This window comes from Haliotis cracherodii, unplaced genomic scaffold, assembly GCF_022045235.1.
Source record: "Haliotis cracherodii isolate W230 unplaced genomic scaffold, xgHalCrac1.p SCAF_7, whole genome shotgun sequence".
Classification (NCBI taxonomy): Eukaryota; Metazoa; Mollusca; class Gastropoda; order Lepetellida; family Haliotidae; genus Haliotis; species Haliotis cracherodii.
The window spans coordinates 39,758,778-39,772,296 of NW_027266330.1; the positions used below are offsets into that span (position 1 = coordinate 39,758,778).

The window sequence follows — 13,519 nt, forward strand, 5'->3', positions numbered from 1 at the left end:
GGAGACCAGACATCAGGAACATGTACACAAACGCAAAGTTTCCTTTCGGGACAATAAGGTAAACGTCGACGAGAGACAACTGTGAACGTTACTACTATTTGCCTGTTACACCGAGTGGAATATGTTTCGGCGAATAATCGAGACTGATTATTTTCTGGCGTTGGCTCTTATTATTCAATTAACGGGGATTTTTTTCAGTTATGTTATTTCAAGAAATATTAAATCTGAAAGCAATTTATCTTGATAGACAAAAGGTCGTTACCTAGCAACGAAAAGAAAGTTAACTGTAACCGCCCTAGGGCATGCGTGTCATCCTTCGCATAACAAGGGGCGTGCGCCGGTTGCCATGCAACTCAAATGTTAATGTAATTTACACTTTGCGTTTACATATTGTAAACCTGTCAGGCAGGATACTTGTTATATAAATGGCTTTATAAGATGATATGCAAGCTACACCATATGACCTCTTATCAGCGCATAAGCTTCATTGGTACATAAATGTCAAAAATGTGTGGTTACTTAATAGAAACGTACCGTCTTACAGAATGAACAGAAATTCTGTTCTGAACCATACCTTTAATTCTTTGAGGAGTATTCATGATTGTACCGTATTAAACACAAGTTCAAGTGATGAGAATCTATTTCGGCCCTGGTAGAGCATGGTTCGCACCTAGTATATTGACACAAGTGTGATATGTCAGTGAGAGTGTTCAGCTTGGGACATGGGAGTGAGACGCTGGTTGTTACGAATGTCTCCTGTGTAGTTTCCCCAGGAGGACGGTTTATCTGCGGTACATTCCTCCTGTCGGGGATACACAGCTCACATGTCAGTGAGAGTGTTCAGCTTGGGACATGGGTGTGAGACGCTGGTTGTTACGAATGTCTTCTGTGTGGTTTCCCCAGGAGGACGGTTTATCTGCGGTACATTCCTCCTGTCGGGGATACAGCACACCTCACATGTCAGTGAGAGTGTTCAGCTTGGGACATGGGAGTGAGACGCTGGTTGTTACGAATGTCTTCTGTGTAGTTTCCCCAGGAGGACGGTTTATCTGCGGTACATTCCTCCTGTCGGGGATACAGCACACCTCACATGTCAGTGAGAGTGTTCAGCTTGAGACATGGGTGTGAGACGCTGGTTGTTACGAATGTCTTCTGTGTAGTTTCCCCAGGAGGACGGTTTATCTGCGGTACATTCCTCCTGTCGGGGATACACAGCTCACATGTCAGTGAGAGTGTTCAGCTTGGGACATGGGTGTGAGACGCTGGTTGTTACGAATGTCTCCTGTGTAGTTTCCCCAGGAGGACGGTTTATCTGCGGTACATTCCTCCTGTCGGGGATACAGCACAGCTCACCTCACACAGATGTCTGCCCAGTGCTTGCTGAAGCATGTCCAGTAATAATGACATTGCTGGTTGTACAATCCTTAAACCAGACACATGCCTTGTAAGTGAAATACCATTATGTAGAACAAGACGAACAATTGATATATCATACTGTTCTATACATGTACGACAGTTATATATGCGCACACAATAATAATACGTTTTTGCATGTCGAAGTCTATACATGTATATGTAGTGTGTCTAAATGCAGTAGTGATGGCCAACTGTTATTAGCAGATGGGTATTAAATATTCTGATAACGGCTTAAATATTAGATGCTTTCAAAACCTTTTATGGTAGACATTTCCAAATTTCAGAATCAGTGACAAAAATGATCTCAGAGGCAATTCCCTGTTTTGAAATTTATCAACTGTTGTTGTCAGGTGAACAATTGACTTGCCTTGCATGTGTTTGTGACGGGAGACAGCGCTGGGACAGGATACACTCACCTTTTCGCGAACACATTTTTATTGTGCTTCATCAAACGGCTCATGATAAAGTCGAAATCGTACAATCGATCGATATTTGGCAGATGTTTCTTATGAATACGGAAAGGGTTTTATCCCATTTATTTAATGAAATGCAACAGAAAAACAGAAAATAGTGCGGTTTTATAATGTAACCAATGCAAACATGCGTCACGTATTATAATGACATGTACATGATGTCTTACAAAAAGTTAAACAAGGACACAAACAAAACACAACAAAATCGGTACTTGAAACATTGTTTACAAAAGGTTTGCAGTGTTTCTTATGCATTCGGAAGACGAGGTACGAGGACGAAATAAGTCTCGCATTTTTTAGGTTAACAGTTGACTTGCCTTTCCGTGTGTTTCTGACGGGGGTTCATCTTTTCACGAACACCCGGTGTCATTACTACTTGATAGTAATTCATAAACACATGTTTGTGATATAGTCGGAATTGTGAAATCTATTTCATATGACTAAGGAAGTGGTTTTGTCGCTTTTATTAATATCAATTTCTTTATTCCTATTGCGCCCATACTAAGATGTGGAAAGAGCGTTATGAAATAGTCCCCCGCTACATAAATAATTCATTAGACCCTTACACTAAGATGCAACCCAACAACCTCAACAACCTATGTTGTCGTCTGTATGTTGTAGCCACCACCCACAGACTTTGCAGTGAACTGTCAGAGCACCACAATATATGCAGACATTAGGGGAAATGTATGCAGGTTTTGTTTAAGATACCAGTAGCAACTGAACATATAATACTTCTGTGGCGTATATGGAATACTTAAAATAAACGTTTTCACATTATATACGATATATCGGCATTAAACGTTGGTACAAATAATATGATACACACACTCAAATGATAGGTCTTCATACGATTTGCATAATTCCGCGTTTTGCAGGGTATGATGATCATACTTGCATGTCATATGACATATGATTGAATGGCATGTGGTGTGTTGCCTGCCTAGCACCTTGTCTACATCAGCGCATAGGAATATGCCCTGTCTTTGAGGTTGGTACGCAGTGTCTCTGCACAGTACACATCGCCTGTTTGTGTTGCAGGTTAACATGTATGAAGACGAGATGAGCTCCACCCACGCCCCCACCATCAGCTCGCAAGCGCCATCCTTCCATCTTGTCAAGTCACCCGGCACCACCACCAACAACGTCAATCCCAGAGTCGACCTGCAGATGGAGTCGTACAAGTTTGATACATACTCAGTGGGGGTGATCATTGACTCTAAGGTAACTAACTATGTGTGGTGATCATTGACTCTAAGGTAACTATGTGTGGTGATCATTGACTCTAAGGTAACTAACTATGTGTGGTGATCATTGACTCTAAGGTAACTATGTGTGGTGATCATTGACTCTAAGGTAACTAACTATGTGTGGTGATCATTGACTCTAAGGTAACTATGTGTGGTGATCATTGACTCTAAGGTAACTAACTATGTGTGGTGATCATTGACTGTAAGGTAACGTGTGGTGATCTTTGACTAGGGTAATTGTGTAGGGTGATCATTGACTCTAAAGTAACTATGTGGGGTGATCATTGACTCTAGGGTAATTATGTAGGGTGATCATCGACTCTGAGGTAATTATATGGGGTGATCAATTACTCTCAGGTACCATGTGGGGTGATCATTGACTCTAAGGTAATTATGAGGAGTGATCATAGAAACTAAGGTAACTATGTCGGGTGATCATTGACTTTAAGGTTACTATGTGGGGAGATCATTGACTCTAAGGTAGCTCTGTGGGGTGATCATTGACTCTAAGGTACCTCTGTGGGGTGATCATGGACTCTAATGTACCTCAGTGGGGTGATCATTGACTGTAAGGTACCTCTTTTGGGTGATCATTGACTCTAAGGTACCTCTGTGGGGTGATCATTGACTGTAAGGTATCTCTGTGGGGGCTATTGGCTATGTATTGATAATTGGTGTCGAGTTGTAGTTATTTCTAAAGACAGGAAAGGTAAAGTAAGTCTTGTGCATGTGACTATTAATTAGTTTTTATCAGTTGGTCGTTTAGGGACAGCATCAATTGCAATATTGCTAAACTCAGTGTATTTTACATTATCGAATGTTTTAATCAAGATGACGACCATATGTTGGTGTTGCTATCAAGAGAAGTCACCATGAGTCATATACACGTAATCCACAGTTCATTTGGGACTCGTGAAATTGGAAGAAACAGTTCGTTCTTTCAAGTGCTCACAGTCTAGTGACCATGTCGAATCTTTGCATACATCTCATAAGAATAGGTCAAGGTCATGCTAATGGTTATACAGTAGTAAAATACTCCCCGAAAACCTCCAAACGCCGCTATTTTTGCATATATATAAAATGACATTTTTCAGTCATATGACCAATTTAATAACAGTTCCTAAAGGTTCCCTTTTTCAATTTCTGCAATTCTTCTAGTTGCAAAGGCGTACATATATGCCCCTTCCTTTGTCAGTATTCGTTTTCTCTCCGTATTTTTGTCCGTATCTGATTGAACCGTATATCCTGTCACTCACTCACTCACTCACTCACCCACCCACCCAACCACCGACCCACTCACCCACCCACTCACCCACCCACTCACTCACTCACTCACTCACTCACTCACCGACCCACTCATTCACTCACTCACTGGAACTTCACGTGTGGTTCTTCTGTGTCCAGATGTCCCCTCCGTTTGACCCCGAGAAGATCCGCGTGGAGGCTGAGGCCCCGAGTGGACGGATCATCAAGATGACCGGTGACGGACACTACACGGCGCAGTTCATGCCGTCGGAGATTGGTCAGTAGTGTCTGGAATGTTTGACCATATGTAGGGAACATGACGGTTCATGGGTACGACCACTGGAAAGTAGTGGAAAGTATCCAAGCTAAAACAGGACACAACGAATTGGTAGCGACACTGAACCATCGCTTCATTTCATGAAATATCCTTAAAACTTTTGAAAATCCGTTTGTGAGCATAACTAATACTTTTTTTATAAGGAACACATTTACGACTTTTCAAACTCATACCAGCGTTTCTTGAAAAGAAAATGAAAGTATTTTATTCAATAAGTTCGAAACTGGAACACAAAACTTAAAACATATAGTTCATTTAAAAGTTGAGTCATAAATGCATGCGTGGATCCATGCTCATGATGTCAATCACTGGATTGTCAGGTCCAGACTCGATTATCTACAGACCGCCGACATATAGCTGGAATACTGCTGAGTGCGGCGTTAAACAACAAACAAAACAAAATCATAAGAACATGTGCATGATGATCTTTACATGTATGTAAACCCTTCTAATCCACAGGTCGATGGCGGGTCGATCTTTACTACAACAACCGGCTCATCGACGGCTGCCCTATTGACGTGTGTGACCCCTCCCAGGTCAGAGTGTGTGAGCTCAAAGGAGGAGGCGTGGCCAAAATGCAAGAGTTCAAAGGTACTGTTGCTCACATTACACATAAATCTTCTTTACGAAAAAAAAATGAAAATTGCGGTGTGTGTACATGATCCCTTCTACCAACTTCAAAGACTTCATGATCCATACTGTTCATTGGCACTGTCAGCTGATTTTATTTTAATTTTGACAAGTATTGCACCAATGGGCATGAATCTACTGCAAGAATGTTGTACATTGCCATCTGTGTTCCTTCAGTGGACTGCACCCGTGCTGGTGACGGTGAGGTTGGGGTGGACATCACCCACCAGGGCAGGAAGGTCCCCGTGACCATCACACAGTCTACTAAGGGCATGTACAGGGTCACCTACAGCCCCTACGAGGCCGGTGCCTACTCCATCAACGTCCATTTCAACAGGGCGGAGGTCAGAGGTAAGTGTGACATGTGGTAATATGTTAGTTATACCACGGCTAATTAGCTCTATGTGGTAGGAAATAACAAGTGACTACAACTTGCTAAATGTATACATGGTGTTTAGTTAGTGAGTGAGTGAGTTGGGTTTAACGCCGCTTTTAACGGTATTCCAGTTATATCACGGCGTGTCATCTTAGGGTGGGAGGAAAGCCCGAAGTGACCACTTCGGTGAAACCCACGAGCACGGGTATGGTGCTGACAAATCTAGAAACATAGTCGGGGCGAACCGGGATTCGAACCCACAATCATAGGTTTCTGGCGTGCCCAAGGGACGCAACTCTGCACAGCGAATCGCGGCGCCTTAGACGACTGGGCCACCCGTGCCCCCTACATGGTGTTTAGATGCTGATAGTCTAAAATGTTGTTACGACGACAGGAGTAACAATAAGATGACACTTTCAACGAACTATTGTGGCATCATTGACATAGTACGGTGTTACCTGTTGCAAGTCTCATCGTAGACGTTGTCGTGTGTTACAGACTCGGACTTCCACAGCTCGGACCCCGAGGAGCGGCAGAGGAAGGCTGTGTTCACCACGACTATTGAGCAGGAGAACGGGCTGTTCAAGATAAAGTCTTCCTGTACGCTAACCGACAAAAACTTCACCATTCATACCGTTGTACCATTGACATCAACTCCTATCTATTCGAGTACATTCAAACATCGTTGTTTTGAAGTTAAGGGGACCTTGGTAAATACTTCGAGTTTCCCGAAGTTCGACACAACCGAAAAATAATGAATTTGCAGGGACCAAGCTTTTACTTCGAGACAACCGGAAGTTCGATACATTAAAGTTCGTCACAACGGTGTTTGACTGTATATGTAACCCACATTCTAACGGCTTCGGCCAAAGACCCTTTCATGACTCAGTGTTCTCTTCAGAATGAGTGAGTATGGTTTTTCACCGCTTTTATATGATGACTGACGCAATTCAGTCAGTACACAACGTGGTAACGTGCACAAATATACTCCTTGTCCCACTTCAAGTCCTGGACTATGTTAAAGCTGTTTAGAAGTACAATAGTCTAAGGTAAGATTGCCTTGTGCTCCTGGTCTCACCAGATGCGAGTATGTATGGGTGTACCCTTTGGTACTGACTTATGCTTTGGTACTAGGTGACTGGGAGATCGACTACATGACCGGCGGGCCCTTCATCTGCCACATCACCGACTCCTCCGACATCCAGGTGTACGGCATGCAGGACGGCACCATCACCAGCGCTCCACAACTCATCGGTAAGGGACATACAGGTCATACAGGCTTAGTGGGGATTCTCAATAAATGTTAGCATCTCAACACATGGAAATAAAAGCGACTAAACCCTTTCCATATTCATAAGATATTCCCCCAAATGCAGAGTCGATCGATTGTACGATTCCGAATATATCATGAGCATGTGTTTATGAATCACTATCAAATCATGATGATATCAGATGTTCGCGAAAATGTGAGCACCAAGCACAAACACATGCAAAGGAAAGTCAATTGTTCACCTTAAAAAACACAGGAACATGTGGTACAAGCCAAAGAAGGGAAATGCATCGGATATCATTCCGATGCCTCTGATGCATCAAATTTGGAAATGTCCACATGTCTACCATAATACTTTTTGAAAGCTTTAATGAGGCCGTGAATGCCCCTTCATCAAACAGATTCTCAGCACGTTACAATGGACATATATCATTACAACATGACATATACAGAGACACAACATACCCAACCTTCCATAGTGTAGAACATACACTAGAGTTCCTTGTACGGTTTCGCTATGCTTTGATATACCATGATAATCAGCTGTCTTCACATGTCTACCAGCGGACTGCACGAAGGTCGGGGATGGTCGACTTGAGGCTGAGGTCACACACAATGGTCTGCGGTACCCTGGCAAGGTGAAGAAGGACAAGCCAGGAATATACAGAGTCACCTTCAAACCTAAGGGACCAGGTGTCTACAAGATCTGGCTGCATTTCGACGGCCAACCAGTCAAGGGTAAGAGACTGGAGAGATTGGCCTGGGGCGACTTACACAAAGTGATCTTATGTTAAAGTATGGGAGTAACGATCATCTTAGCGCTAAGATCGCTTTGTGCAAGTGGGCCTAGGCGTTATTCAAGCGTAAATGATGGTGTACATCAAGTTTGGGTTATCATTAAGACAACTACGGATCATCTTTCCTGAAGCAATTAATGTTGTAAAGCCTCGCCTTGGCGAAGAACAGATACTTCGTAATGCCGAGTTGCGAGTTGTAATTCCTTGTACGATATAGTCCCTTTTACTCAGAAAATGTAGAAAAATATGAATTTCCTTATTAAAATGAAGAAATATGCCCTGTTAGACTATAAGGGCCTACAAAACCTATGACGTCAGGGACCATGAATGTCATGTTCAATTATTAACGACAAGCGTTCTTATGACTTGACGTTGCTATGGAAAACCTCGCGAAAAATGAAAACATTTAACGTGGACTGACGAATCAGCGTGCTGCAACACTTATAATGCTGAGTGAGATATACTGACAATAATGATGACTTCCATGCCTGTGTCATCTCCTCCACAGGCTCCCCCTTCATCCAGGAGATAGATGAGCTGCAGTCTCCAGTAGCCTCAGGGGAGGGGCTGGAGCGAGCCATCGTGGACAGACCCGCTACCTTCACTGTCGACCCCCGAGGCTTCCCCGGCAACGTGTCTGTCAACGTACATGGTAGGCAGGGGGTTGTACCGTGCCTTGCATGGAATGGTTCGGTGATTTGTTGTTGTGTGATATCGGAATTTTGTTTTAAAAAATCAGGGAGGATCAATGAAAGTCAGTGTACTGTTATAATGAAACATATTTTTAGAGAAGCAAAAATGGTTTGCTTTATTAAAATATTGTTGTAGAATAAATCATACCAGAATTAAGTGAGGGAGGTAAAATGGGATATAACGTCGTGCTCAAGATTATTGCACTTAACTAGCGATGTGCATGTACGCGCGCGTTCGTGCGTGCGTGCGTGCGTGCGTGCGTGTGACTGCATTTACTATTCCGGGCGCATTTTATAGTGCGTGCCCTACTGAGATACCACGCCGCAGTTTAACATGTATACTGACTCCGAGCCGCCCAGTCCTTGCTTTAGACCCCATCGAACCCCCGACCTTCTGCTCCTCGGGCAGACGTGCTACCACTAGACCACGGAGGCTCTCTCAGAATTAAGTGGCTCATCTTTATGCAATATAAGAGTAAACACCGCCGGGCCATACACATGTGTAGGATATCCAGTTCTTAGGTCAATTATACTTCAGAACTCTGAAACGTCCACCCGTGAAGATCTGGGTCAGAAAAGGTCTTCAGCACCCATGCTTGTGGTAAAAGGTGACGACTAGCGTGATCAGGTGGTCATACTCGCTGACTTGAATGATGCATGACTTGGTAGATGCATATCCAAACTGCGTGGATCGATGCTCATAATGTCAATCACACTGGATTGTCTGTTGCAGGCTCGATTATTTACATACCGTCGTCATATAGCTGGAATATTGCTGATTGCGGCGTTATACAACAAGCCAACTAAAACGTCCTGTTGTGTGGCGTATAGACGTTCCCTGCTTATGTGACCTGCTGCAGAGCTAACGTCTCTGGCTTACTTTTGACATGACGCTTCAGGTCCCACCTACCCCATCAAGAGTATGATTGACCCCCTGCCCGACAACACACTGAGGGTGCATTACACGCCGGCAGAGAAGGGTAAACACCTCATCAATGTCAGGGTCGACGGCAAGGACATTGAAGGTCAGTCTGTGCGGGTTTTTCCCTCTAATTCTCTATTTCCATTCGACTTGATGTCTTTATCAGTCAAACGATGCAAACAAATATATTACATAACAATTTGTACAATCTTTCTATGATGTTTGAAAACTGTAAAATGTGAACGCAAAAATAGCATAAAATACAAAATGCATGTGTGTTGCTACGTGGATATGTTCTATGGCAATACAGGTTCTGTGGAACCCTAGACATTCTTAGTTAACCCATCCGACATCAATGTATCGTTTTACAGAAAGCCCATTCAAACCTATGGTGGTTGATCCCTTCAGTGTGCGAGTGTCTGGGGGGTGGCGCCCTTTCGTGGACGACAAAGGCGTCATCCCATTGGTAGTTGACAAGGAGAAGCAGCTTCCGTTTGATGCCTCCGAGGCTGGGCCAGGTAACGTGTTTCCAATGATATTGTACAACATGGAGGCGAAACAGACACCAACATCATTATAATCTGACACGCCATTTTTAAAAACGAATACTTCAACACAATTGTAGAATGTAGTTATTTAATAACAAGATTTCGGAGAAATATCAAATAATATTATATTATTTTGAATAGAATTAAAGGACCTATTTATGTAAGTATTTGGATTTTGAGTTCTTCTATACCGGATACAGCAACATGCATCGCAATGGTAAGGAATACTCATATAAACACTAAAATACTTATAACCCCTTCTATCGGTATCGTTCTAAATCGTTTCGGATTATGTAGAAATGTCCCTTCAATTAGAAATCTACGACACTAACTCGATTTTTTTTAACTGACGTCTCTAGGTATATATGATCAGTCTCTATCCCAGTGTTTTACCCACAGGGGAACTGACCGCGGAGGTTCGGGGTCCGTCTGGAAAGATCCCTGTAGCCGTGGACCAAAGGAACGATGGCAGAAACACCGTCATCTTCACCCCCAGGGAACAAGGTAGAGACACTGGAGAGACTTTAGTACCGTTCGTAGGCCCATCCTGACCCACACCTCATTATAACCATCATGTGCGCATACTTCAAGAAGCCACGACGCTCTGTGTCAATTTCCTTATCGTCTTTTAGGATGTCTCTTGTTTAAATTTCTATAAAGTTGACACGAATAAAGTTCCATGTTCATGTTTCACGAAGATGTGACTGCCAATCAAATGCTCCAGTATTTTGATATAAAACTACTAAAACTTTTTGGTGCTTAAACTTCTGCGGTTCCTTTTATACCAGGAAGCAGAGTAGGGACACTATGATACTTCTGTACAAACCCATCAAGGCCGATTACATTTATACTTCACACCCTCATATGCAGGTTCTCATCTTCAAGAAGCCATGACCCTCTTTCTCAACTTCCTTATACGACACCGACAAAGATCCCTGTATTCATGCCCCGATATAATTTCATTTTCAATCAATTGTTTCAGTATTTTAATTCCATCTACTGAACGTATGTTTTCTTGCAGGCAAACATGACATTCACGTTCGGTGGGGCGGCTTTCCACTTCAGAGATCGCCTTACATGGGATACGCAACTCACCGACCGAATGAGCCCGAGCCGGAGGTATACCCAAACGTCCGACTGGTGCAGGTGCCACTGAAACGACCTGATCCAGTATCCCCCAAGTCGTCATTCGCAGGCTCCATGAACGGCGACCCCTATCGAGTAAGCATCCATGGCTCAGAGCCTGCCATCTACCGCCCACCGTCACGACCCTCCTCAGTGATGGTGCCCACACCTATTGTGGAAGCTACCAAATACTACCCTCCAACGGAGAGTGTCCCCATTTCACCCAAGGCTAGGGGGCCGCTCAAGGTGGTCCTTAGTGGTCGGGGACTCAAGGAAGCGAACGTGGATCAGCCAGCTACTTTCTACGTTGACGGTTCAAAGGCAGGAGATGGTGAGTATCGGTATTATGCCAAAATGTTAACATTCATTTCCAGATATATATTTTATGCTCGGGTAGGTTATAGCACCCAAACTTGTAAAAAGGTATATGAATAAAACCTGGATTGGTGACCCACATAGACCGCACGTTAATGACTTTACTACTGGTTGCTCTGGTCCAGGTTCGTTACACTGTAACAAGTGACCCCTTTGGAGATGGTAGGACAGAATTGCCCCCACCCCCAGTAACCCAAGATGGGTACCTCGATGGCATGAGACGTTGCCAATTTTATCAACCTCTGGACTAGATTTAATTATTTACAGGCCTCCGTGACATAGCTGTTGATGACAACAAAATAACAATTACAGGTCGTATTGAGGTACTAGTATTTTGTTCACAGCGGTGTACACAATCTCATACAGAAGCATTCCGCTTTTTATAACACGAAGCTTTACTTTGCAGGTATTCCCGATGCAGACCTCACGAAGGCCAGTAATGGGAAGCGTGTCCCTGTCCACGTGGAATCAGTCCGACCCAGGGTGTACAAGTGCGACTACACGCCCAGAGAGCCCGGGGCATACCTTCTCAAACTCAAGTGGAATGACCATCCGCTCAAGGGGTCACCATTCAGGGTGAATGTCCGCAGTCCCCCTCAGCCAAAGCGTGTAGCCCTGACCGGCGACTGGGCAAAGGGTGGAGTCCTGGGCAAGGATCTGGATCTCAGGATTGACCCTCGTGAAGCTGGTCCAGGTACGTCAGGCTACTGCACTCGTACTACACAGACCCCTGCCCATCTGGCCAACTACTGCCGCTCTGGGCACAGTTGTGTCATGTCCTCTTGCCGACTAATTCAACTATTGTATGAACATGTGCACCAAAAGGACGCGTATCAATAAGATAAAGATTACAAGCCATTGATGTTTGTCTTGATAGCTGGAACAGCTTGGCAAAGGAAGAGGACATTAACCCTGGACGTCAGCTAGAAAATGGATGGGGAAAAAACACCCGCCTGGGGGTGGGCAGAGTCTGTGCCGTTTTGTGTTTTGTTATTTTGTGGATGTGTGTGTGTGTGTGTGTGTCGTGTGGTGTGTGATTTCGTATCAAGGTATGATATTTTTCAACTACAGCTATAAAACCAGATATGTTTTAAATTAAAACCCTGAAACTGAACTTGCAACAAGGTTATTTTTTGTGGCAGGCAGTTTCTTATATTTTTCAGTTTCAAACATAATTATTTTGTTCAGGAATCTTTGGGAACAAAAGGTCCCCCCCCCCCCCCCCCCACACACACACACACACACACACACCCACCCACACACACAGTGATGCAAGTCTCTGTGAAAGTGTGCTAATGTTCTGATCCTGGCACTGTAAGTACACATTTTGAGGAGTTTGTCTTATCTTAGTCATTTTCTTCACGCGTTATATGTTACTCCCAACAGGCGAGCTGACTGTCAAGTGCACAGGGCCACGCAGGGAACCAGTCCCATGCAAACTGATCGACAACTTTGACGGTACCAGGAGGTTAAAGGTGACACCTAGCACAACAGGAAGGCACATTGTAGAGATCAAGTACGACAACGAACATATCATGGGTACGTACCCTGATCTGGGATACAAAATCGTTCGCTTTCCCAAATAGTGTCCATTCATGTATTGTTGATGTTGGTATTATCAACATTCGAGTTCATATTGACGGGTGTGTTTTGTGTGTACCCCTGCAGGCAGTCCGTATGCTATCGACATCAGAGCTAGCATCACGCTGGGTGATGTGAAGGTGTGGGGTCCAGGGCTGGAAGGACCGGGTCTGATGAACGACTTCCGCTCCCACTTCTGGGTGGACACAACAGGAGCTGGTGCGGGCGAGTTGAGAGTCCGCATCATGGGGCCAAAAGGTGGGTAGAACTTTTGGGTAGACAGTGCTTTGCACATCCTTGATTATCCATATTATCTCTATATCGTAATAAAATTTATATTAAATAACCTGGGTAATCGAGGATGGTCTTGGGAGTGCTTTACACGTTCCTGCAATGGACAGTATTTCAAAAAGACTTGTACTGAAGTACGGGAGATGACATAGGTTTAAGATCACTGGGAGTGATAAACAATTTTAGCCCTT

At 43.9% G+C, this 13,519-nt stretch overlaps 1 protein-coding gene across 1 annotated transcript in view; it reads left to right on the forward strand.

The window, feature by feature from the left end:
* LOC139447155 (filamin-C-like) overlaps positions 1-13,519 on the forward strand; it is a 56,371-nt gene that overhangs the window by 40,738 nt on the left and 2,114 nt on the right. The window contains exons 7-21 of the mRNA XM_071228343.1: positions 2,931-3,113; positions 4,544-4,661; positions 5,181-5,312; positions 5,529-5,702; positions 6,226-6,327; positions 6,862-6,981; positions 7,562-7,735; positions 8,303-8,446; positions 9,386-9,511; positions 9,780-9,926; positions 10,356-10,460; positions 10,978-11,412; positions 11,863-12,150; positions 12,843-12,995; positions 13,125-13,295. Of these exons, the coding sequence (XP_071084444.1) occupies positions 2,931-3,113; positions 4,544-4,661; positions 5,181-5,312; positions 5,529-5,702; positions 6,226-6,327; positions 6,862-6,981; positions 7,562-7,735; positions 8,303-8,446; positions 9,386-9,511; positions 9,780-9,926; positions 10,356-10,460; positions 10,978-11,412; positions 11,863-12,150; positions 12,843-12,995; positions 13,125-13,295 (2,572 nt within the window). The remainder of the gene's footprint in view (positions 1-2,930; positions 3,114-4,543; positions 4,662-5,180; positions 5,313-5,528; positions 5,703-6,225; positions 6,328-6,861; positions 6,982-7,561; positions 7,736-8,302; positions 8,447-9,385; positions 9,512-9,779; positions 9,927-10,355; positions 10,461-10,977; positions 11,413-11,862; positions 12,151-12,842; positions 12,996-13,124; positions 13,296-13,519) is intronic.